Genomic DNA, 26437 nt, shown 5'->3' with positions numbered 1-26437 from the left:
CCATTGTGCCACCAAAGTTCATTTATTCTGGTATATGGGTGCTTGTTTAATGAGTCCTTATTGATAGTCAGTTGGTTGCTTCCAGTCTTTCACTATGAAAGAATTTCGCATGATCACGCAGGCTGGGGTGCTTCTTCCATGTGGGCTTTGTTGTTTCTCAGCTAGATGGCCACTTGTTTATCTTGAAGCCTTTAAGACTCCAGATGCTATATCTTTTGATAGCAAGACACCATCAGCTTTCTTCACCACATTTGCTTATGCACCCGCTTTGTCTTGAGCGATTGTGTCGGGAAGGTGAACATCTCAGAGTGCCGGATTATTAGAACAAAGTGTTCTTATGTTGAGGGAGTACTTGAGTAGAGGCCCAAATGTCCATCTACTTCCTTAATACAAAACCTATAAATATATGTACATAGATCTATCTCAAGGGCAGAGTGGAAGCCCAAAGCCAATCTGTAAGCAATTGGACATCCTCTTACAGAAGGGTTGTCAGGAGAGGACAGGCCAGTCAGGGTGCAGTAAAGCACTGATGACATACAGGGTCAGTCAGGGTGCGATGTAGTACTGATGAAGAACACAGCTTTCTCCCAGATCCTGGATGCTTCCTCCCTCCAACTACCATGATCTGAATTCTACCTTGCAGGACTGGATAGGGCAGAGGTTGTACACTGGTGCATATGGGGGCTGGAGGCACAGGGAATCCAGAGTGGATGATACCTTCAGGACCAAGAGTGTCAGAGGCGATGCTGGGAGAGTGGAGGGTGAGTGGGTTGGAAAGGGGGAACTGATTACAAGGATCCACATGTGACCTCCTCCCTGGGAGATGGACAGCAGAGAAGGGGGGGAAGGGAGACTCCAGATAGGGCAAGATATAACAAAATAACAATGTATAAATTACCAAGGGCACATGAGGGAGAGGGGAGCGGGGAGGGAGGGGGAAAAAAAAAGAGGACCTGATGCAAAAGGCTTAAGTGGAGAGCAAATACTTTGAGAATGACTGGGGGAGGGAATGTACGGATGTGCTTTATACAATTGATGTATGTAGATGTATGGATTGTGATAAGAGTTGTATGAGCCCCTAATAAAATGTTTAAAAAAAAGGAAATATACAGCTTTCCTCTGGTTCTTTAATGCTTCTTCCCCTCCATTATCATGACCTTAATTCTACCTTACAAATCTGGCTAGAGCTGAACATGTACATGGGTAGAGACAAGAGCTGGAAACACAGATAAACTCCTTGGGACCAATATTGAGAGTAGCCATACCAGGAGGGGAAGTGCAAGGTGGGGGGAGAAAGGGAGAACCACCCACAATGACCTACCTATAACCCTCTCCCAGGGAGATGGACAACAGATAAGAGGTGGGGGGAGACATCGGAGCGTGCAAGACAAGAGAAAATAATAATTTGTAAATTGTCAAGGGTTCATGAGCGAGGGAGGGAGGGGGAAAAATGAGGAGCTGATACCAAGGGCTCAAATGGAGAGAAAATGCTTTGAAAATGATGATGGCAACATATGTATAAGTATACTTGAGACAATGGATCTATGTGTGGATTGTGATAAGAGTGGTAAAGCTCCTAATAAAAAAAATTTTTAATTCCTTAATATGTATATTCCTTTTGTGGTCATTGTCCACATGGGTGGATAGATCTGTGGGATAAATTCCTACATGTGGGATTTAAAGGGCAAAATATATACATGGCTAGCATGGTGATAGTTTTTGCTACCTCACGTTTCCAATAGTTAAATCCCATCATCATCATTCTGTGTGTCTGCTGCCTGTCCTCTTGGCTCCCCCGCCTCCCCTGAAACAACAGAGAAGGGACCAGTAGGTATTTAAGCAGGTGACTGTTAGAGGCATATTGATTGTGTTGTTGTTGTGAAAAATATTAGAAATGTAAACAGTTTTGGTGACGAGTAATGGGCATCTCAGAGCATTCATGAAATCACAGAGCCAGAGGAATGCCATAAACAGGAACAGTCAGAATACCTCGGCACAGGTATCCTTCACCTTCCCTCTGTCTTGAATCCGATTCTGCTATAGAAACCCCCTGATTTTGTACATCTCAGTTCAGAATTCTTTCTGGTCTTTGTTCCTGCTAGGCTGGGAGCCCTCCCTGAACTAATTGGCCCTGGAGAATGTGTCAGTTGGCAGGTCTGCTGATGAAGGTGCACGTTCCTGCATCCAGAGGTGGAGGTTGTGAGCCACTGGAGGAGGTAAGTGGTCTCACAGTCATAAAATAACCCCTCTCAACCAGCTGACTCAAGTGGTACAAAACAGGACACTCAAATAGTACGCAGTTCGTGGCTGGAAGCCAGTGCACAGGGGATGTCTTCAAAGTCTTGTTTGTGTATCATGCCTTGAAATAAAGATGACTTCTCAAGGGTGAATGACAATGTCAGAGATCAGCTTTCCTGGTTTCCAACAGAAGAGAAATCTGGACAGCTCCTCTGTGTTGTTTTAAGAAGGAACCCCATATTCCTCAAATCAGCTGCTTTTAAGAAAGAACTATTGTGAAGCATGCTGTTTTCAACAAACATAAAGGCAGTGGATCAAAGGGAACCCTTGCTTTGGAAGACATGAATGAGGAAAGGGCAGTAATGGAAGACCAGAGTCTGAAGATTCTATTGGCCCATGTCTGGGAAAACTCTCTGGGACCAGGCCTGTTTCATGCTGTCAGTATTGATGGATGGATGAAATCTTCATTTAGCTTCTATATTGTTTATTCTTTTTTTTTTTTTATTCAGACCTCTAATGCCAGAGAAAAGAGCCATGGTATACAATGGGTTAAGAGCTAGGCTGCTGATTCAACCCCAAGGTTGATGATTCAAACTCACCAATTATTCCTTGGGAGATAAATGAGACTGTCTGCTCCAGCAAAGATTTACTTTCCCAGAAACCCAAAGGAGCAGCTCTACTCTGTCCTATGAGGCTGCTATGGGTCAGAATAAATCGAATGGCAGTGAGTTTTGATACCAGAGGAATCCCTGAAGGCACAAAGAGTTAGGCACTCAAGAAGGTGTCCAAAGATTGGCTCTTCCAGCACAGATATGTCTTAACAGTCTGGCTTGGCAATTTACTTCTGATAACCTGATACCAAACCAAACCAAACTCACTGCCCTCAAGTAGATTCCAACTCATCATGATCCTGAGAATAAGGTAGAATTGCCCCTGTGGGTTTCTGAGACGGTGATTCTTCATGGGAGTGGAAAGATTCTGAGTTACAGAATTACCACCGTAAAATACCCAAGTGTCTCAACTTAAACAAACAGTTCCAAGGCATGCAAGAACATTGGAGGAGACAGCTCAATTAAAAAGATCAGCGCTGAGAAGCTGAAATTAGTCCTATGGACACCAGAATAATGGAAACAATAGAGAACTTTCAAACAGCAGTGTTAATGTGTTAAAAAATGCAAAGAACACATAGACAATGAACTAAAGGAACCTGGGAAACAAAATAAGAAACCCACTAGGGAGATCGAATTCATTAAAAAGCCCCAAACAAATAGAGACACTGGAATTGAGGATAAAATAACTGAATTGAAAATATAAGAGAGAGATTCAACAATAGATTTGAGCATACAGAGGACAGAATGAGTGATCTGGAGGACATGGTGTGTTAGTCTGGTTAGACTAGAGAAACGAATTCATAGACACACATATGTGTATAAGAAGGAGGTTTATATACAAGAGCAGTTGAATTTTGAGGAAACATCCCAGCCTAGTCCAGAACAAGTCCATATGTCCAATATTAACCCATATGTCAGATACCAATCTATGAGGTCCTCTTCAGATTCACAAGACACGTGCAATGATGTCGGATGCAGGATTATCACAGGCCAGTGAGTTGGAAGTCTTGGAGATCCAATGGCTTTGTAAACATCTCAGTGTTGGCAGTAGTCTCTACATGGCTTCTCTGGCTCGAGAGGTCTGGATGTATCAGGGTAGGTCCATGTGGCTTCTCCAGTTCCCAGGGCATAGCGCCATGTGTCTTGTCAGTAGAGTGTCTCCCAGGAAATGCAGAGAGGGAAAGTGTCCTGTCTCCAAGAAGGAAAATACAGGAGTTCCCAGAATCCTCAGGAGACGGTCCTGCCCACATAAAAGGCCTCATTGGCTATGATCCGATTGACAGAGTAGACTCCACCCCTTCACTCTTAATCATCTCAAGTCCCAAATTGACACCAGATTATGTAATGACCACACATGGTGTTGGAATTTATCAAGTCTCAGGAGAAAGAATAGGAGCCCTGGTGGTGTAGTGATTATGCATAAGAACAAAGAGAGATGCTTGACACAATGGATGCATATATGGATTGTGATAAGAGTTGTATGAGCCTCCCCATAAAATGATTTTTTTAAATAACAAAGAGACATGAAAAAACCAAGTGACATGATGAGGCACAAACAATAAATATAACAAAAAACTATGGGTGTCCCAGAAGAAGAGAAGAAAGGGTTAGAAAGGATATTCTAAGATATAATGACAGAATCATTTCTAGACCTGAATCAGGAGTTTAACCTGAAAATCTAGGAAACTAGGTGAACACCAAGCAGAATATATCAAAAGAGGTTTAGACTGTGGGTCAAAGAAGATACATGATAAAAGAAAAAAAATCTAACAAAATTTAAAAAATTATGTCTGTTGTTTTTAGGAATTACTCAAATGTAAGTAGTCTAAAGTCTCCATTCAAAAGCAGAGAATGATAGACTGGATAAAAACAAACAAAAAACATAACCCATTCTTGCACTATCTACAAGACGCATGTCTTAGGCCAAGCAACTAACAACCAGTAAGCAAAATAAAGTGAGAGTAGCCATACTAATACTGGACAGAAGATTTTAAATCAAAATCTGTTGTCAAAGATGAAGGAAGCAGAAAGCACAGGGAAGAGGTGGCTAAGTGATGTTATTTTGTGGGGAAGGCAATCAGTGACATGAACCAATTGTGTATGAATTGTTAAATGGAAAATTGTTGATTTGCTCTGTAAACCTTCATACAATTCAAAATAACATGGTAACAGGAGATGATGACAGATATTACCTAATAATAACAAGGTTGCTCCACCAAGAAGACACAATATTTATAACTATATATTTTCCTATCATCAGTGCCTCATAATATATGAAAGAAATAACAGAAACTTCTGAAAGGACTAATAGACAACGCCACAAAAATCATTGAAAACTTCAACACACCTTTTTCAATATAGGGCAGAACATCTAAAAAGCAGATACGCTGAATTTATCACTCTGAGGGGGAAAAATCTTCAAATCATGAACCAAAATTATTCCCTGATGAATATTTAAACTAAATGCCTGGTTGGTTAAACGAGAAACAAATGTTCGAGTAAGCATTGCACACTGTTAAATAATTATCTGTATGAGATGAAATTGTCACGAGTCACTCCAAAGCAGGACGGTTAGCTGGTAGTGAGCCTGTGCCACAGTCGCTGAAGCAATGTGGGGAGAATTAGGAAGAATGGTGACCTACTGTGGAGAATAGGAGCATGGTGGTTGAAGAAACCGATGCACGGGTGCATTTCCTGCTGTGTATATTTTCACCAAAATGATATTTTAAAAAAGTTATTCAAGGGGATTAGCAAACTACTTTGTTATGTTGAAAATGTTTGCCTTTCTTAATAAGTTATGAACCTACTAGCTTTGTACAGATGCGTTTTTAACAGTTAAATTATTTCAAGCTCCTTTGTTCTATCTTATTACTTGAGAGCTAGCAAATGACTCTTTTCTCTATTTTATTATTAATTGGCTATCACTCATTTAAAGTGTCGAAGAGCAAGGATGTTATTTTGAGGACTAATGTGCACCTGACACAAACTGTGATATTTTAATCACCTCATATACACGTGAAAGTAGGACATTGAATAAGGGAGACCTAAGAATTAATGTAGGAATTATGGTGCTGGCTAAGAATATTGAAAGTATCCGGACAGCCAAAAGAACCAAATAATCTATCTTGGAAGAAGTACAACAAGATTGCTCCTTGTGTCCAATAATGGCAAGACTTCGACTCAAGTACTTTGGACATGTTATCAGAAGAGATCAGTTCCCAGAGAAGGGCATCGTGCTTGGTAAAGTAGAGAGGCATCAAAAAGAGGAAGACTCTCAACAAATGGATTGACATAATGGGCTCCAACATAGGAATAATGGTGAGGATGTGGTAAGACCAGGTGGTGTTTGTTCTTTTGTGCATAGGGTCGCTATGAGTCAGAAGCGACTGGAAGGCACCTAATGACAATCGCAGTCATTCATTAATAAGTCTGTGGGTGGGGGTGGCACAAGTGGTTTGTGATTAGCTGGTAATCCAAAGGTTAGCAGTAAAAGTGGATTAACCAGCCAGCACCACATATACTAGCTTTACTGTGTTTACTGTGCTGAGTAATTTGTCATGGATTTCACCACATCTGTGATGTGGTCAGGGTCAGATGTAATTGTGCACTGCAGAAGGGTGGGAAGGCACAATTGGACCTATGTGTACCTTGCTTACTGGGCAATATGGCTCTGACTGGTGGTTTGCACCCAGTCAATAGCATTATGGAAGAAAGTTCTGGGGACCTGCATCTGTAAAAATTGAGCCCCTATGGAGAAGTTGTACTCTAGCACAGAGAGTCTCAAAGCATCGAATGGACCTGTAAGAATGGGTTTTACTTTTTATTTTAAAAATTATTATTTATTATCATTATCCTGCTATGGAAAGATACCTGAGGCTATCAGTTCAATCATTAGCATTGTCATTCATTATAAACATTTAGTCAGACTTCACTATGTGCTAAGCATTGTGTTAATCTTTTTTTAAAAATCATTTTACTGGGGCCTCTTATGGCTTTTATAACAATCTGTACATCAATTGTATCAAACACATTTGTACATATGTTGATATCATCCTTTTCAAAACATTTTTTTCTATTTGAGCACTTGATATCAGCTCATTTCCCCCATCCATCTCACACCTTTCCTCCCTCATGAATCCTTGATAATTTATAAATTATTATTATTTTCATATCTTACACCAACTGCTGTCTCCCTTCACCCATGTTTTTCTGTTGTTCGCCCCCTGGGGGGTGTGGTTATATGTCGATCATTGTGATCAGTTCCCCCTATCTCCACCCACCTTCCCCCTACCCTCATGGTATCGCTACTCCCATTATTGGTCCTGAGGGGTTTATCTGTCCTGGATTCCATGTGTTGAGAGCTCTTATCTGTACCAGTATACATACTCTGGTCTAGCCAGATTTGTAAGGTAGAATTGGGGTCATGCTAGTCGGGGGAAGGAAGCATGAACTAGAAGAATGTTGTATGTTTTGTCAGTGCTCGACTGCACCCTGGCTGACTCGTCCCTTCCTTGTGACCCTTGTGTGAGGAGATGTCCAATTGTCTACAGATGGGATTTCGGTCTCCATGCTACCCTCTCCCTCATTCACGTTGATATGATTTTTTTGTTTGGTGTGTTTGATGCCTGATACCTGATCCTGTCAACACCTCATGATCACACAGGCTGGTGTTCTTCTTGCATGTGGGCTTTGTTGCTTCTCTTCTAGATGGCCGCTTGTTTATTTTCAAGCCCTTTAAACCCCAGATGCTCTATCTTTTGATAGCTGGGCACCATCAGCTTTCTTCACCACATTTGTTTATGCACCTGCTTTGTCTTCAGTGATTGTGTGAGGGAAGGTGAGCATCACAGAATGCCAAGTTATTAGAACAAAGTTTTCTTGCATTGAGGGAGTACTTGAGTAGAGGCCCAATGTCCATCCACCTGCTACCTTAATATTTAACATATGTACATAGATCTATGTCTCTATCATTATATATAACTATATTTACATATGTACCTGCCTATATTTATACTTCTGTGAATGTCCTTTGCCTCCTAGGTCTTTCCTCTATTTCCTTTTACTTTTGTCCTGTCCTGCTATCATGTTCGACCTTCATTTGGCTTTCTGTAATTCCTCTCGGCTACATTGTACTTGATCAAGCCCAGGCATTCTACACCCTTTTTATCATCGATTTTAGATCACTTGTTGTTCTTTTGTCCCTGGGTTTGTTGGATCCCCCCTTTACTTCCCCCACCTCCCGCTCTCCCATGTCTCCCCCTGGAACAATTGTTTTCTCTTCTGGATTGTTTATCCTGCCTATCATATATATATATAGACATGAAAAAAAACAAAAACAGAAAAGGACAGCCTATAAATAGTTTCAGGTCTGTCTTTTGACCTTTATGTGCTAATCTTTTTATAGATGAAATGCTACCTATGCACGTATGCCTCCAAATTTTATGTATCCACCTTAAACCTTTACCTCCAACAACATATAAATATGTTCAGCTGACTACTTGATGTCATCAGTTGTATTTCTAACAAACGTCTCCAATTTGACATGACTAACAGCGATCTTCTGCCCTTCCTCCTCAACCTCATTCCACCCGAAACATTGTCCCTCTCAGCCAATGGCAACTCCATCCCTCCAGCTGTTCTCCTCCCAGACCTTGACTCCTCTCTCATTCACCTGGTCTTTTTCCACATGGTCTAGGTACTTTGGAGATGCTGATCCTGTCCAGGGCTGGGCCCTGACTGACGTACATCAAGGAGCACGTTCCATTTCTTTGCCACAGATCAATCAAAGTAAAACCCACATGCACATCTTGTTCTTGATGGAATACAGAGCTACAGACCCTGTTTTTGTAGGCAGCCATCGTTCCCAGGGGAGGGAGGACATGGACGGCAGAGGATGGGGACAGAAGGGGCTCTTAAAGTCGCTGAATCAACAGAACCTGAAGCCTATCCCCACCTCCTGATCTCTGTCCTCGATGAATATGTGCGCCTATACATTTCTTGTTGCTTTAAGACAGTTTGGGGGGGCCCTGGATTGCACAAATGGTTTGGAACCAAGAAGATCAGTGATTTGAACCTGCCTAGAATTCATGGAGGAACGTCTTGGTGATCTACTTCCATAAGGATAAAAAACAAAAACAAAAACCCCAAAGAAAACTCATTGTCCTCAAGTCTATTCCAAATCACAGTGTCGCTATATAAAATAATTTTATTTTCCATAGAGTCAAGAAAATCCTATGGGGCTCAGTTCCACTCTGTAATAAGACAGTTCTGCCCAGGAGTCCAGCTTGGCTCAACAGCAATGGGCTTTAAAGTCATGCAAATGAAATACTCAGAAGTGATACAGGTGGTCCTAGGAGGGAGTCTTTGAGGTTGCTCAATTTGCATAGACTTTGGTGACACACTGAGAGAGATCATATCAATTGCCTAGGTTGTACCTTCTCTCTGGCTGTGTTCTTCCTACCACATCCCCTTATCAAATCTCTACCCTTCTTTTCAGTCCCGTTACCTTTCAGATGATCTTTGCACCCAGTCTAGTTTTAATTACTTTGTCTCAAGTGTTCCATTCATTATTACTTCAGTAGTGAAATAGTCATTAAAAAGTATTTTTTTCTTCCATAATTCATGTCAGGCATGTGCCATGCAGACACAGAGATACCAATGGGATGTACAGAGAAGAGAGCAAGTCCTGATCATATAAAGAGATTACGGGTTGAGGTTGGGGGAAGCCGTGGGGTCATGGGAAGATAATCTAGTCTTTTTTTAAAATCATTTTATTGAGGCTCATACAACTCTTATCACAATCCATACCCAAATCAATTGTGTACAGCACACTTATACATTCGTTGCCCTCATCATTCTCAAAATTTGCTTTCTGTTTGGCTTCCTGGAATCAGCTCCTCATTTTCCTTTCCCCCCTCCCCCTCCCTCCCCCTTCCCCCTCCCTCATGAACCCTTAGTAATTTATAAATTATTATTTTATCTTATCTACCCAGCACCTCCCTTCACCCACTTTTCTGTTGCCCATCCCCCAGAGAGGAGGTTATATGTAGATCCTTGTGATTGGTTCCCCCTTTCTACCCCCCTTCCCTCCTGGTATCGCCACTCTCACTGTTGGTCCTGATGGGTTCATTTGTCCTAGATTCCCTGTGTTTCCAGTTCCCATCTGCACCGCTGTGCCTCCTCTGGTCTAGCCAGGTTTGCAAGGTAGAATTGGGATCATGATAGTGGGGGGAGGAAGCGTTTAAGAACTAGAGGAAGGTTGTGAGTTTCATCATTGCTACACTGAACCCTGAGTGACTCATCTCCCCACTACCCCTCTGCAAGGGATGTTCATTTGTCTACAGATGGTCATGAGGTCCCTATCACACGCTCCCCTCATTCAAGATGATATGATTCCCCCCTACCCGCCTTTGGGGCTTGAAACCTGGTCCCCTTGGCCCTTCATGATCACACATATACTCTGGTCTTAAGGGAGTGTAAGTAATGGAGATGGAGAGACATCTCTGGAAGAAGTGATGTCTATTTGCACATTTAAGAGGAGCAGGAGTTTAACATATCAGAAGATCAGTAGGAAGAATTGTTGCCAGTGTCCTGGAGTGAAGCCCTCTGGGGGACAGTGCCAGAACACAGGATTTTAGAAAGAATGTGGAGGGGGTGGGGGTGGGGGCTAGGGAAAACCAGATCAAGAGGGAGCTGGCAAGGCTCACTAACAAATGTTGACTCTGTCCCCTGGGTCACTGGGATGTTGCTCGGGCTTTTACAAGATCAAAGCGCCTTCAGGCAGGAGCAGGACCTAAGCACTCAACTGAGAGCGGGAAAGGTAAGAGAGGTGATCTCTGCCCAGTCTCATCTCCTTCTGTGTTATCTTTTCTTAGTTGTCTGATACGGAGAAAGCACCGATGATAGAAAAGTGGCAACGGTTGGAAGAGAGACCGCGGTCTAGAAGACCCTTTGGGGCAATCCCAGTCTGTAGACATGGGGTCACCGGGAGTCGGAGTTGACTTGAAGGCATTTTCTACAGGTGTCCACCAAAAAGGTAGAAACTCAGTGGGAGTCCACTTTGAACCAAGAAGTAGACATTAAAGGGTCAGAATGATTCTAGTGATTTTAAATGGACATGATGGCACTATCTTGCCAAGTTCAAATGCCACAAAACATTCAGGCTGTCCCTGACTTACAATGGTATATAAGTTATACTGGACCACATAATAGACCGTCATCATCATCTTTTTTTTTTTTTTTGGTACCTCTTATGACTAGAGATCTGTGCATATAACACAGCAGTGAATGTTTACTAATGCTATCCTCGGAGGTCCAATTTTATGATTTACTGTTGAACACACTTCCCGATAGATTTCATTTTCTAAACTAATTCAAGGGCTTTAGTTATTTAAAAGACATGAACTCAAACACTAATTTCTTTGCTGAAACTCATTGGTAGATTCAAGATGTGAGAGAATACTATAAAATATATGGAGACAATAGGAAAAAAAGACCATATAGACAACTCACACTAATCTTCTGACTAGAAATAGCACCCCCATCCCCAAGGATAATCCAGATGATCCAGAGCCTTCCATAAGTGGAGTTTCTACCACAACTGGTAAAATGCCAATGTTGTCCAACCCCTTCTTATCACCAGAGTAAATTCTTATGATTTGTGTTACATTTTAGGTATGTATTAAAATAGAGCTATAAGTTTATATGTAATGTTTTCAACCTCCAAAGACAAATCAAGAGTAAATGTATAAAGATATTGGTGATAAAAGGTAATAGTAACGCAAACGTAGAAAAGGAAAAAAGAAAGAAGTAAGGTATTGGACTTATATCAGGACTGATTTACGACAGCGTTATCGCGGCAGAGTCTTGCCGTAAGTCTGTTTTAAAAAACGCAGCAGTCCTTCGTGGTTCTCAGACCAACTCGACATTTTGGAATTGTAATCGCTTTGTGCAAAAGTTTCGTTGAAAAGCATGGACACTGATGACAAGAGAAACGCACGTATTGCTTCACCACCAGATTTTATTAGCAGTACGATTCGGTGGTCACAGGTCTGCAGGCTCCTAACAGGGGCTGAGGGTGAGCAGAACCTCCTCCCTCACGGTTTCTTGACTGCAGAAGTTGAACCTGCGGAGAGAAACACACAGACCCTCAACCTGGGAGACATGCGTCTGGTGTGTGGAGAGCAGGCAGCCCCTGCGCTTTCCCCGGGGGTGCAGCCTGCACCTGAGCCCCAGACACTGACATTGGTCCCTCCAGATCTATTCTGTCAGGGCTGTGCCATACCAGTCAGAAGAGCAGTTAATGACTCCCAAGAAAGGGTACCCCAAAGTGCCTTTCTGTGCCCTTAGAGCGTCCACAAAGAGCCTTGGGGGCACTGTTAGGGCACGCGTTATGCTGCTAACTGCAAGGTTGAATATTCAAGCCCACCAGCCACTCTGTGAAAGAAAGATCGGGCTGTCTGCGCCGGTAAAGATGTACAGTCCAGAAAGCTTCAAGTCCGCTCAACAGGCGTGGGTTAGGTTTGGACTGAGGCGAGACCTTCCCAAACACTCTACCCAGTGGCCAGTGAATGAAGCATTCCTCTAGCCTGGAGGTCCTGCAGCAGGACTGGCCATTGTGCCCTGTAGTCTGCTCAGATGGATGCATCCATGGCTTTCAGTAGTTTCTCCATATACACAGGTTGAAAAACGCCCTGAATATTCGGGGGGGGGTGCATAAAATCTCTGGGGTTCACCCCCTGTGCATCTCTGTCCTCTGAGGAACTCTATCTAATAAAATCTAGTGACTGGTATTTCTGGATCTCCTGGTCTCTGCCTGCATGTCTCTGTCTTGTGTCACATTGTAACTCTCTCAGGGAAGTTGGCGGGGGCAATTGTGAGGCCCAGCTTGCCTTTGTCCTTATCTCTCTGGGATCAAGGTCCTTTTTGCATGATATTTTGTCTGAATCATTGATATTGTTTCAGTTGGGGAGGTATATGTGGTCTCTGTTACTCCATTTTTCAGGAAGCAGAAGTCTCATCTTTGGGTTTTTATGAGGACTGATGGATGACAGGATGGCAGAAACAGTAGCGTTGTGGCCAAGTATTTAACTTAATTCTCAAAACACTTGCGTTAATATTGATATTTTTATTATCACCATCAGTTCAGCTTTTCGGATGGGTTACCATGGCTAGCCCTCTCTGGTTCACCCATAGCCTAGTCTTGGTTATGACCTAGGGTGGGTCTCCTGGACCTCTGCCTGTATTCAGGGCCAGTGATATCAGTCTATTTACATCCTTTGAAGCGATGTCCACCCCAACCCCCAATAATATTGGTATTACTTTGGTGAACGCAGAAATGTGGGGAGTAGATGCTGGTCTGACATTAACACTCACGAAGCACATAAGTAGCACAAGGTGGAGCTACGAAATTAATTCATTCTTATTCTGAAACTTCATGGGTAGCGGATAACACAACACTCATCTACAGTTGTTTCCCTGACATTCTACATTCCTCTCTAAAGAAACAAAAGAAAACAGCTGTGACTGGAACACTGGAGAAATCACCGTAGGACGTGTAACATAAGGTAGATTTTCAGTGGGAATAAAATGGTAAATTGGCTCAGTACTACTGGAGGTTTAGTACAAATACTTACACTTTTCCATCATTTCTTTCCACGACAATCTTAGACGCTCCCACTCTCGGTAGAGTTGGGTTGATCACATTGTTAGTCCAAATAAACTTAACCTTCTGCAGGTCCCCAACATCCACATCAGAGTCAATTTCATTGGAATGAGTGTAGGTAGGTTGGAGAGAGCCCCTGGGAACCAGGAGTTAAGAAAAATACACTTGAATACACATATAAATGTATATGTGTGTGTGGTTCTTCGTATACTAAGATCATTGATATTGTATCTGTTGCTTAATTCTTCACTAATTATCATCACGTGTCAGGTATCCAAAATAAATCTTTTATCAACGTCGGCATCAATGCCCTCTCAGGAAACAGCAGACTAAAGTTTTGAAACAGAAATTCTGAAATGAATTAAGGGAAGGAAGGGATGACACACTCTCCACTCCAATAATACATGCCAATTCAAAGCCCATTTGTGCAGTACTGAGTAAGCTATGTTATTGATTTCAACACATTCCTGATGAGAATTATCCCAACCTTTTAGAAATTTAGAGTAACAGTTCACTTACTTGAAAATTTCATACTGCTTAGAATTTCCTTCGCTTCCAAACAAAGAAACTAACACTTGGCCTCTAACTTTCTTTCCTGAAAGTGTGACGGATACCTTATACCTCCAGCCTGCAAGGAAAAAACATCAGGAAGGGCAGCTCATAGAGAAGACCCACAGGTTCATCTGGATTTCACAACTGTACAATTTTGCACAACAATACTTATTAGATAATTCTTCATAGGCACCCTTTTATCCAGATATTTAAGGGACTTGCTCTGGGCTGCTGGCAACAAATCTTTCCAAAGTCAATAGGTCCTTTTTCAAACAAAGGAACTCAAAAGCAATCCGTTTTTACTCTCAAGTTTTGCATCTAAGAGTTTATTCTGAAGTGTTATAAGAACTTAAGTTTAAAAGTTAATCTATGAAAAGCATTTCTTTTCATACATCAAATTTTAGACTATTGTTCTTTTTTGTCTAGTCTATCTTTATGCAATTATTATCAAATTAGTCATATATAATTTACATTTCCACTGCCATTGGAAATGGACTGATTGATGGTCACGGAAAGAGTGTTGATGTAGTGCTAGTCCATAGTGAACTCCCAGTTTTGTCATTTAGAGCAGCCAAATTAGAAGGAGCCCTGGTGGCTTCATGAGTTAGGCACTGGGCTGTTAAGCACAAGGGAGCTAGTTCAAATCCTGCAGCCACTCTGTGGGTGAAAGATGAGGCTGTCTGCTCCCATCAAGGCTTACAGTCTTGGAAACCCTATGTTGGATTGCTATGCACTGGAATTGACTAGATGGCAGTGAGTGTACTTTGGGGTCAAATTGGAGAGTGGATACAATTTGTCTATAGGTTTTGCAATGCTGCTACCCCACTGACTCAGCCATGTACTGTCCCATCTCTGTACCCAGAAAAGAAACCTGGAGCTTGTTCCCCACCCCTCACCATACCTATTTTCCAGGGGATACATAGTCCTAACTATCTCTCCAACCCATCAGTTCTTTCTCAGCCACCTCTCTCCTAATCACTCTTTGTACTTGTACTACACCTCAGTGAAGTGACTGGATATGAAGAGACTGGAGTGGAGGAAGATACCCGAATTCAGCACCAGAGGCAAAGGTGAAGCAATGTACTACTATTTTTTAACATGAATTATTTTATTTTTGTTGTTACAGCCGACATGCACCATGCCAATGGTTTCTATGTGTGCAATCCAGAGGCATGGATCGAATTCTTCCAGATGGTAACTGCTCATGGCCGCCTTTTCTGAGTGGCCTCTCGCCCATTAACATGAACTCAGAGTCCTGTCTATTCTTTCGAGTTGCTCTTATGAGCTGAATGCTATGTAGATAGATTTTACAAGAGCCCAGTCATCAAAGAAAACAGGCAATTTTTAATCATGGATAGTGCAAATGCCAAGCTCTTCCTGCCACTGGAACTCGCCACATTCATCTTGAACATTGCCATTTAAGCTTTTTTTTTTTGGAGTGGGGGTTAGAGCCTTTATATAAAAAAGCAAGTTTACACATTTTCAATGAACATGATAAAATGCATCACATTAAGAATGGAAGGTAAGTGAGATGGAAACTTACGGGCAAAATTACTGGCATCACCCGTGTTTAGATAAAATTTCCTGTCCACTCCATCGGTTTTCCCAGGAAACCTGTCAGCATAATGACCCATCTGTGGGCAGCCTTCTTCTGGACAGGGGAAGCACTTGTTCTGGTGAAAATAAACAAATGATGAATGAGGAGGTTCTTTCCTTTAACAGTGCTGCATCTTCTTTCCACTTATTGCTGTAATTAAAATCCTCTAAAGCCTATTCTGTTGTGTAGTTTTTAATAGCCTCTCAACAAAAGCTTAAAACACATCTTATGAAAATAGATGACTTGCAATGAAAAATCAGCAATTTCACTGTTAAGTAACACAACACCAACGAAGATATTATAAAAACCAGACAATGGGAGGATATATATATATATATATATATATATACATTCTCTCTCTCTCTCTCTCTCTCTCTCTCTCTCTCTTTCTTTCTCTTGCTCCTAAGTTGCCCTAGGTGGTCCATGCTTTCCATCTGGCTGCAAGGTGGTACAGATTTATTTTAGAAGGTTTACAAAAAGAAGAGCAGGAGGCGACAGTAAACTCCTGACATGCAAAATAAGATCCAGTGGGAAGGTGACAAGCTTACAAGTCATGTTTTTCTCAATTTCTTTAGCTCTTTTTTAGTAAATCAAAACACAAGAGACTCTGGACCCAGAGTTCCCTCCTTATGGAGAGAAAATGCCCCAGTGGACTATGAAGACGTAGCAAAGGAGGTTGGAGTCTGATGAGGATGAATATGACATTGGAGACTGTTCACTTTCTTTTCCCCACAAGGAATGATGTGGGAAACAGAGGAACAGGAACAACAGAATGTAGACCAGTGGTTATCAACCTTCCTCATGCCACGACCCTTTCATATAGTTCCTCACATTGTGGTGACCCCCCCAACCACAAAATTATTTTTGTTGCTACTTCATCACTGTCATTTTGCTACTGTTAGGAATCGGGCAACCCTGTGACAGGATCGTTCAACACCCCCAAAGGGGTGTCTCGACCCACAGGGTGAGAAGCGCTGATGTAGACGAAAGGACCCCGCTTCTTGCTATGGCAGAGTTAGGCTAGCTACCCCTCCACTCTACAGGCAAGAGGTAGACTCAACAAAGCAGGTCATGGGCTTGGCAGGATGTCAGGGCTCTAAATCTAGCAAAGGAGAAATATCCAAATCTCTCAGAGGGCGTTGCTTGAGTCAAAAGAACAGATACTAAGGCCTAGGCCTCACCTGTGAATGGCAGCAGTTGCCAAGGAGATTGGACAGAGTTTGATGGTATTGGCCCTGCACCCATGGCTCCCCAGACTTCCTCTGCGATACACACACTCACTGAGTGCCACACCAGCATTATCACCTTGTCCCAATTCAAGGTGGGAGGTAAGCTGTTCGAGTGTGCTCAAAGCCTGCTAGATCTACAAGACTGTGTTTTGTTTTTTCCCCTTCTCTTATAAAAGTGACTAAGCAGTACCAAAAAGGATTGTTCATATGATTGAGGCAGACTTCGTTTCAATGAAGGCTAGGACTCAGGATATTTTTGTTAGTTTGCTTTCCCCACTAAGGAGAAGGGCAGAGGGCAAAGACTTTGGAAAAAGATAAAGAAAATAAAGTTAGATCAAAGAAAGGGGAGGTTCATTCTTATTTCCTATGCAAGCTGTCATGGGAATAATATATGCACTCCCCCATCATAGTCAACAACTGGAGAATACTAATGACTTTAGTTTAGGCTCTGAGCTAAGCAATTAACATACATCATCTCCTAAAATCCTCCCAGGGAATCAATGGAGGCATGTCATTATTATTTATATTTACAGATGACAAAACTGCCTGAGAGAAGTTCAGTCCTTTGCCAAAGCCTCTCAGTTATTGAGTGTGATACCAGGATTCTCATCTCTTTTACTCGGGAAGGTGCATCTCCTGGTTAATGAGCACACCAACTGGTTTTTACTCGAACGTTTTATTATTAAATGGCACAGGTCACACACTTTTGAGTCGCTAAAATGTAGAGCAAAAGTCAATTCAATGACAGATATTTCCCACTCAACCACATTTAAGGATCTAGATCGCTAAAGAATCTCAGAAGAGGAACACTCCAAAATGCCACCTACGAGATGACTTAGAAATATCCATCTACTTCTAATCATCTAGTTGTAGAGGTCGTCATTTTGGAGCTGCCAGCTCTCCAAACTCCCCAGCAGCCCCTTGTAGAGATCTACAAAGCGAAGGGCATCTTAGGTAGGATCACTGTGCAGAGGAATCAACTTGAGTTGATGGCAGTGATTTTGGGAGTTCGTTGCATTCCAGGTTTCCCTGGAATGTGCCTCATTCAGAACGACTTTCAACACACCTTTGCAAGTTTACCTGCTCCTAACCGCAGTGACAGAGAATGAAGTAGACAGGAGACATTTCCACTTACAAGCCCCTTGACTTTCAAATGCCCAGCTATTTTATCACTGTTTCTGAATCGGCATGATGAAAAGCACGTCATTTGGCTGTGACGTAGCGCTGCTTGCTGAATGCATGCTGACTACAGAAAGCAAAACCCTGATGCTGAGAAGTGATGGCCACCATGTGGCCTGGGCGCCGTCGGAGTGTACTTACTGCAGTGAAAAGACTGTACGAGTCACAAGAGAACCCCGCAAAGCCGTTGGGGGTGACGATGCTGTCAGAATAATACTTGTAGCTTCTCAGGTGATTGCAGGCCACAAAGTCACGCGTTCCTTTGAAAAGTAGACATGATTGCACATGAAAAAATGTCTAATTCTTCCAAACCTCTCTCTAATGACTGTTAATTCACGGAGGTCATGGAGAACAATTATTTTTGAAGTGTACCTATGATTTGAAATGCATTCGTGAGTTAACGAGAACCATTTAAGGTCATAATAATCAGGCACAGCTAAATGCAAAGGGAAAATAACTTTAGCAGGAAAAATTGGTTTATATACATATCTAAGTGTCAGCGAGTAATATCATCCCTGAATAAGAACAGTGGAAAATTAACTGCAAATAGTTTCCCCCCACAATGGCCTACTGTGCTTCTGTCCTCAGTGAAAAGCCTCACAGAATTAGGGGTATCATGAATACAATGAAAAATCCCCAGTTCTATAAAATGCGAGGCTTATATAATACAGTAGACCCCCGCCACTAGACTGTATCCGGACTTGACAATTTCCTCGCAAAACATCGAGAACATTTTGCACCGGAGCTCGAACAAAACAGTGGAATCCGACCCGACACACGTGACCATTGTAAAGAAAAGGAGTCCAGGTTTCCGTCAATCGGCGTTAGTTGGCGTTGCTGGCACGAGCTGTTTCCTTTTGTGTCTGTGTTCCAAGCGTTTGACTATAATTTTCTTAGATTTTGTAGCTCTTTATACTGACAAAAACGTGGGCCTTAAGAAAGTTTTTTGTTTTTTAAGAACAATTTAAGGAACTGGTTAACTGTGTTATCGATATTATTGATGATAGTTTAGTAAACCCTTTTAGGAAACAGTTAAGGAAATGCCAACAGCAGACCACATTAGAGAGATTTTTTTTTTTTTAAGAGAAAGCCAGCCAGGTCCTAGTGAAAAAAGGCGAAGAAGGGGGAATAAAAAACTCCTGAAAAGCTGCTGCCAGTTGATTTTTGTGGAAGGGGCTTCCCCTTCCAAACAACGACTCTCTCTCCATCCCTCCTCTCCACGTCCGTGTCCACAGATCCAGATCCTCATCAGTCTCAAGGTATGGGCCATCCTGTAGTTGTTAAAAATGTTGTGTTTCCTATTTAAATTATATTATTTAACGCCGAATTTATTGACTTTGAAATTTCTGTGTAATGTTTTGTATAAAAAGGCAAGGTTAGGGTGAAAACTTGGTGGTCGAGAACGGATTAACCCATTTTCAGTTATTTCTTATGTGGAAAATGGATTCGGAACTTGACTACCTCCCATCTCGACGCTCCTTCTAGAACAGATTGGCGTCAAGGTTGGGGTTTGATTTTACCAAGATATCGCACCATTTTGGCAAAAAGAAACTGAAACGCTCCCCTAGGAAATCACTTTACACACATCATGGCTTTACCTTCCCAGATCCCTTCTATGTCCACAATCTGAGAGAGGATGTTCTTCTGACAGCCGGGCATTTGTTTCCCTCCGTTTGGGAAGAAATCCAGGTGGCCCACGGTCTGGGTCATTCCGAACCCTGAGGAATGTTAAAAGAAGGGCGGGCTGATGGTAAAGCACGGACGTGAAATGCTCAGCAGCTGGTCACTTGGGGAAGGCAGGTTGAGCTCACCCATGTTGGGGATCACGGGGGCAGCGTCTGTGTGGATGACATCCACAAACATGGCGTCACTGGGGTCCAATCGGACTAATTCCGGTGTACCTTCAAAGCAAGGTTCAGCTGGGTCCAATCCTACAGGAAACAGAATGTGTCATGTTAGTGTTTATCCATCCGTGTTTATGCACCCTCCTCGGTCACAGATAGGAGGGCAAGCGCTGGCTGTGATTGTGAGTTGGCTACAGCAAGTTGTACGTGAGTGCTGCGGGGCAGGAGTGCTCATTACTCTTGGCTATGTAGTGGCCACTGACTCATGGGGACCCAACAGGACTGAGTGGAACTGCCCCCGTGTGGTTACAAGCTTGTAATCTTCACAGAAACAGGTGCCCCATCTTTCTCCCACAGAGCAATGGGTCAATTACAATCACTGATCTTGGGGCTGGCAGCTGATGGCTTCGCCAGCGAGCCAGCTGGGCTCCATGGTTTACCCTTACCTTTCTGAGTTTGGGAGGGGTTTCTTCTTCTAGTTTATTTGCATTAAAGTGACACCCCCCACCCAATCATAGAGCTTGGCTCTACTCGTCACTGAGGGCAGTGGCAGCCCGGGGAGTCTGACCACCTGACCATCCTTTCACCTATTCCCCAATACAGTTTTTGGATAATTACCGACACTTGGGCTCATGAGAAATTTCTGTTGAAGTCAAATATAATTAACCAATCAATTCTGAACTCTTCACGTTAAACCTATTTAAATGACACCATGAACAATGTGCTTTGTGAACGCCTTCCAAAAGGAACGCAGGTATGAACGAAGCTCGCGGATGTACTTAAGTCTCATCTTAGCATTGTGCAATAGTCATGTATTAAACAGGACCCTGCAGAACTAATGATCCACCTCAATAAGAAATCCACAGAGCATACTGTTTTCTGATCCCATTTGGACAATGTGGACGTCTCTCTCCTCAGGTGAAACGCAGCACCAAATTGACACCTGGTTTCCCCCTCAGATTCCATGTAGGCTACATTTCGTCTGCCTTTGCAGCATTGGCTGCTTCGACCAACCTGTGATGCGTGCAATGGTCCCATTGAATCTCCGTCCAGCCTCTGCGGCAGCATGGGCCCCAAGGCTGTGGCCAATGATGTGAACCTCTGAAGGGGAGTACCCAAAGGAGGCCTGTGGGGAGAGAAACCTCCTCAGGATGTTTGCATGGATCAAGCAACTACTTCAGTCTACACAAGGTTAATGTTTCCTGTATTTTCAGTTCTCAAGTCAGCCTGGCTTATGATCATTCTGCTTCTCTGAATAAAACAAGCACGCAAAACCAACAGAACTAGTTTAATCTCGAGGTTAACTTGGTCTGACAACTGGTCACATGCCAACAAATACTGACGGAATTCAGCCCAAATAAATTCTTTGACTGCTTGGACAAGATTTGCTTTAAAAAAAAGTTTATTTGCATCAAATAGGCTTATTGATAGAGCTCCAATTGAGATTTTTTCTTTTCTTTTCAACCAAGTGGCAAGTCAAGGTGCAAGCAGGGAGTAGCCTCTTACCAATGATCACACATTTAAAAATGAAATGAAACGCAACAAAGCAGAAATCCCACCGGAATTCAGAGAGCCAGGTGTTTGGACTCTTCTTACCTGAAGAACTTCCAGGAAGTAGGCTATTTCTGCCCCCACCACCCGGATGTTCTGTGAGGCCTGCGTGTATCCAGTTCGGGACCCGCTTTTCCAGTCGATGCAGATGCAGTTCACACTTTCCACCTGAAACAGGTTCTGGTGAAAGAGACACAAATAGATAGTTTAAAAGAAAAGGAAGGATCCCTTAAATGGCTAATTTCCACGTTTGAGGGCACAGATAAATTCCCACCGGAGTCTGTACAAAACCATGCTCACGCTTAACCTCTCAGCAATGAGATTGCTACATCTATGGACTTGCTCCTGAAGCTGAACATTGGGTTCAAAGTGAACACTTGGCTGATCTATAGGCGCTGGATTCTTGGGACATCGGCATTGAGATTTGATTCATGAAAAACCTTATAGAATGTTTCCCAGTAGGTTGTCTCATTAGGTCATTATAAGAGTCATGAAGACATCCTGCACTAGAATGTCTACATGGACAATGAATGCATAGGTTGTTCAATCAGTGTCCTTATTGATTGATTATGAATGACTATGTTAAGTGCCCTTCGCTCAATGTAGTGAAGGTAAGGCTTTTTTTGCTCATGATGAAAAATTAATTGAAGTTGTTGGATGAACATGTTTTAATGTACATCACTGAAGATTTATTTCACATAAAAATACAACGACTAGTTAGCCCCTGGAAGTCAGCTTGATGGGGATCACATATGGTTACAGATATGTTCCATCTATCAGGAATTCTGTTGGCTTGAGTTGGGTGATTATAAAAGCTTCCACCTTGTACCTCAAAGAATTTGAGAAAAACAGCCATCCCAGAAGCCCTCCCAACACCCTCATCATACAGATGGAAAAACCCAAAGAGGGGACATCCTTTGCTAATGTCACAGTGTGCTAGGGATAGAGTGATGCCCAGAATGAAGGAATGGAGGGACTTAAATGGCCTTCTGGCAATCACTTGTTTCTCTGTCATAAGGCAAGCGTGCTGTCAAATGCAAGAAAAAACACACCTGCTTCTGGGCTCTTGGAGATAAATTGTATCTGAATATCTAAAAATCAATATTACTTTTGAACTATGAATCACTTTATTTTCCCCTCACTGTTGAATAGAATTATAGTACTACTCTCCCAACTGGTCTCAGCTTTGAGTTCTGTCTGAAGGCAGGCAGGAGGTTTCCTCTAATTCTTCCTAGACTTGTGCATTGCTTGCTTATTTCATCTAGCTCCAGGATCGATAGGCACACTTGGGAGTTGGCTCAGTTCAGCTTTTGACTCGAGTCGCCGATCGGCCTGAAATGAACGGGTTTAGGATGACCTTTGTGTCTTTTGCCTTGAGAACTCAGAAAAAAGGGACTGTGCCCATGTCACAGTTGGCCACAAAAGCTTGATGAATAAGTGAATCAACCACGAATAAAATGGATCAATGATCATGTTCCTCCAGCATTGGCAGCTACTAGGAAAATTTATTCTATTTGATTTTCTATCTTTTAGTTGTTCATTATCACAGGGCATATAGCCAAAGGCAAATTAAAAGACAATGAAAACATGGCTTATATTACATGTTGAGACAACAGAAGTTGGAAATGAAAATCTGTCCAGTTTTCCTACATGTTGCTACCAAGGGAGATCAAAGAGTAGTAAGTGAAAACTTAAAGAACCAGTTTGGGCAAAATGAGATATCTTGGCTCTTCACTAAAAAGTCAAAGCGATTGAAGAAGCAAAGGTATATGATGAGCTGCTATTCATCAGGCAGCATCTATTGATAACATCTTGAAACATCTCTACAGTTGTTACTAAATCATCGGTACTTGGACCCACCAAATGTCTGCCAACCCAGGGCTCAGGTTCCCTCCTCCAACCCCACCTCCCGGACCTTCCTTGAGAACCTCAAGCCCACCAGGGACCACGATACAATCCTCCAGTGCTATGGGCTCCAGGCTTGCCCTAATTTGTGGGGTTGTACTTGTTGTTAAATACCAGTGCAGAAACACCCTGGCCTTAAGACAATACCACGTCTTACCCTGCACATGTTGGACAGCCAGTTTTCTTCTCCCTTATCTACGAATCCATGAATAATGAAGCGTGTTTTTCTATCTGCTCTGAAATTGGAGCCTCCAATAATTTCTGGATCTGCAACTATTTCCTGAGGGGAGAAAAGTATCTCACGTCAAGTTTCTTATACTCTCCAGTAGAATTCTTCGCACATGGAGGAGGGAGAATGCAGAGAAGTGGGATTCTGCCGAGTAAGGATCCTTCCCGCACACCCAAGCTGTTCACAATCATCACCAGTTGCTACTTGCCAGGCTTCAATGAAATTATTAGGAATCCGGTGTCCATTACGAAATGTAGGACACGAACAATGTCAGCCCCATGAGCCTTTCATAAACACATTTCATTAGCTAATATGTAGGCTCCCTGCAACCAAAGCCAACAAAGATGCCAAGCGTATTCCAAGGTCTGAATTGTTCTCTTCAGACACCCAGCATTCATTCTCCCCATGACGTCACAGAATGATCAGAGTGCTAAAAAGCCAGGAGTGCTCTTACTTGGAAGTTGTTTGGGTTCTCGTTGGTGTACATGAGGAAGCGGGTGTTGACGTCTTTTGGGGTCCAGGGCAAGATTTTGAGTGGTCTTTCCACAATCCCTGCCCACGGGGCATCATCGCTGAAGCAGCCAAGCCTTGGGAAACAGATTTCTTTCCCTGCAATCATCCCGAAGCATTCCAAGTACATTAGTTTAAACAAGGACCTCATTTTTTCATGGTCCCTCTGCTGGAAAATGCGTCAAATTACAATATGTGGCCAATTTTCTTCCTCCACGACTCCAAACACCCTCCCATTAGCCTACCTCACCATCAGCCTTAGAAGACAATGTCAGGGCGGGTCTCTGTTGTTACTATGCAGCAGGGCTGCCTTGCCCTCATGTCTCTATTCGGTTCCATGCTGGGATCGATTCTGGTCTTTCTATTACAATGTCTTCCTTGGGCCGTTGATGACTAAGCAAAGACCTTGTGTCCACACGCCTGAAGCGTTCAGGTTCTGTTAGCCACTTCTGGCTTGGGGACAAGGAGCCCTGGTGGCAAAGGTCTGGAACTCTACTAGCTGTTCCTCTGGAGAACAGGGAAGCTACTGTCTTCTCCTGTAGAGATTTAAAGTCTCAGACTCTGCCCTAGGGGGTCACTCTGAATCAGAATCGGCTCAATGGCAGTAGGGTTGTCTTTGCATGGGAGCTTAAGTTTCTGCAAGGGTTCAAACTTTTTATGTCCATTCCGGTCAAGGCAGCTAGATCTCCCACTTGTGTTTGTGGGTGTTCTGGATTCCTGTAATGAAGCTCCAAGGGTTCTTAGGGAAGATAAAGTCTAGTTTCCTGGTTGAACCCAGAGTAGTAGATGCAGTGGGGGCTGCACTTACTAGATCTGACTGTATGCATGTCAGGCTCTGAGCAAAAGGAATTACGATTGACCTAATCAATGTCCTAGGACAAGGAGCCCCAGGGGCCCTGTTGGGTAATCATTGGACTGTTAATCACAAGGTAGGTAGTTCAATTCCACCAAGGGAGAAAGATGAGGCTACCTGTTCCTGTGAAGATGTATAGTCTCAGAAACGGCATCCAAGGTTGCTATGAATCAAAACCCACTCAAGGGCAGTGGGGTTTGCTTCTTAGGTTTGGGTAAAAATTTGGCAAAAATGAAAAAAAAAAAAGTGTTATGAGCCCAGTTTCACAGGTGCAGACACTGAAGCACAGAGGGTTAAGAATGGTGCTCATGGTGCTGCATTCGTATCTGGCTAAAAAGTCCTAACCTCACATTTTACTCTAAACTATGGTTTCCCTACTAATGCATGAAAATCCAAAATGTTGAATTCCATTGGAATGTCACATAAAAAGAAAGACTTTTAAGTATAAATATATCCCATGCTTGTGGTGTACCTGACATGTGTGCTGTCTCTTGGAAAGCCAGAGTGACCCAGGCAGCCTGGAGTTTAGCCTTTAGCACTATTCCAATGGCTTGTATTCTTTGACTGCGTCCTCTTCCTCCCACTGCTCGGTAGCCTCACGGTGCCTTGAATTCACCTGCATTCGCCCTTCATGAAAGCACCGGGCAGTGAACCTCATCCAAGCCCAGACCACTGCCCTGGGGTCCAGGTCAACTCATAGCAACCCAGTGGGGCAGAGGAGAATGGCCCCCACGGGATTTTCAAGGCTGGCATCTTTATGGGAAATGATTGTCTCATCTTTCTTCCTTAGCGTGACTAGTGGGTTCAGATCGCCAACCCTCTGATTAGCTGCCAAACTCTCTTTTACCACCAAGACTGCTTTTCTTACCGGCCACTGTTCCCAGCAGCATGGAGAGTGTCCAAATTAGCAGCATCTAAATAAAGTTAAGAGCATGAATCATGATTGAGTCTTGATCAAATCAGATTTTTTTTGCTTTTAAAGAAAGATTGGAATAATTTCAGCACAGTTAGACCCAAGTCACTAGAATCCAGGTAAATGCTAGTAAATGAGACCTAGAACACATGCTCCTGACTCACCGTGGCAGCTGGTCCAGTCCTGCCCACAGCCAGATGGCACGGGGAAGCCCTTTTATAGGCAGACCTTATCTTTCTCAGTAGTTCCGTGGAAAAGTAGCAGGAGACGAGAGAAGGTTCCAAGGATGTATTTATAATTGTGATCGTAGATAAACCCAGCTTGACAGAGCAGGGAAAGTTTTCCATCATGGGAACGTGATGAAAGCATCCATACGTATGAAAAGGTACCTTCCTTTGTGAACTGGACAACACACGGCATCGCCTTCATCACGTTAAAGCGACGGTTCCAGTCTGCCTCTCTCGCTAGTTTAGAGTTCTCTCTGCAGCTCTCTGGGCATGTGTGGACTGAAATTGCTTTCACGGGTTTGATAACAACAGTCTTGAACACAAATACTCACGACC

General features: G+C 42.9%; 1 protein-coding gene across 3 annotated transcripts; it reads right to left on the bottom strand.

The window, feature by feature from the left end:
• Positions 1-11909: 11909 nt before the first annotated feature.
• Positions 11910-25875, bottom strand: PNLIP (pancreatic lipase). Of its 3 annotated transcripts, XM_075533971.1 has the most exons (13): positions 25830-25875; positions 24053-24207; positions 23527-23649; positions 21510-21644; positions 20928-21039; positions 19881-20000; positions 19668-19787; positions 18211-18329; positions 15608-15737; positions 14032-14140; positions 13484-13648; positions 12696-12698; positions 11910-11973 (listed from the first exon to the last, which is right to left on the bottom strand). In XM_075533971.1, the coding sequence occupies exons 1-13, from the start codon at positions 25873-25875 to the stop codon at positions 11910-11912; spliced, it is 1401 nt and encodes a 466-aa protein (XP_075390086.1). The 3 variants fall into 3 exon arrangements, with proteins under 3 accessions (XP_075390086.1, XP_075390085.1, XP_075390087.1); XM_075533970.1 differs by lacking the exon at positions 12696-12698 and having other exon boundaries at positions 23527-23667; XM_075533972.1 differs by lacking the exon at positions 12696-12698.
• Between the last annotated feature and the right edge of the window lie 562 nt (positions 25876-26437).

Source organism: Tenrec ecaudatus, chromosome 16, assembly GCF_050624435.1.
Source record: "Tenrec ecaudatus isolate mTenEca1 chromosome 16, mTenEca1.hap1, whole genome shotgun sequence".
NCBI lineage: Eukaryota > Metazoa > Chordata > Mammalia > Afrosoricida > Tenrecidae > Tenrec > Tenrec ecaudatus.
Note: the sequence above shows the minus strand (reverse complement) of the source record. Positions and strands in the feature narration are given on the sequence as shown.

Excerpts from the sequence above, each read along its gene's own strand:
- PNLIP (XM_075533970.1), bottom strand. The coding sequence starts at position 25,875 with ATGCTGCTAATTTGGACACTCTCCATGCTGCTGGGAACAGTGGCCG. Across the intron at positions 21,645-23,526 it reads GGCTGTCCAACATGTGCAGG|AACCTGTTTCAGGTGGAAAG; the intron begins GTAAGACGTGGT and ends CTCTTTCACCAG. Across the intron at positions 19,788-19,880 it reads CCCCGTGATCCCCAACATGG|GGTTCGGAATGACCCAGACC; the intron begins GTGAGCTCAACC and ends AACATTCCTCAG.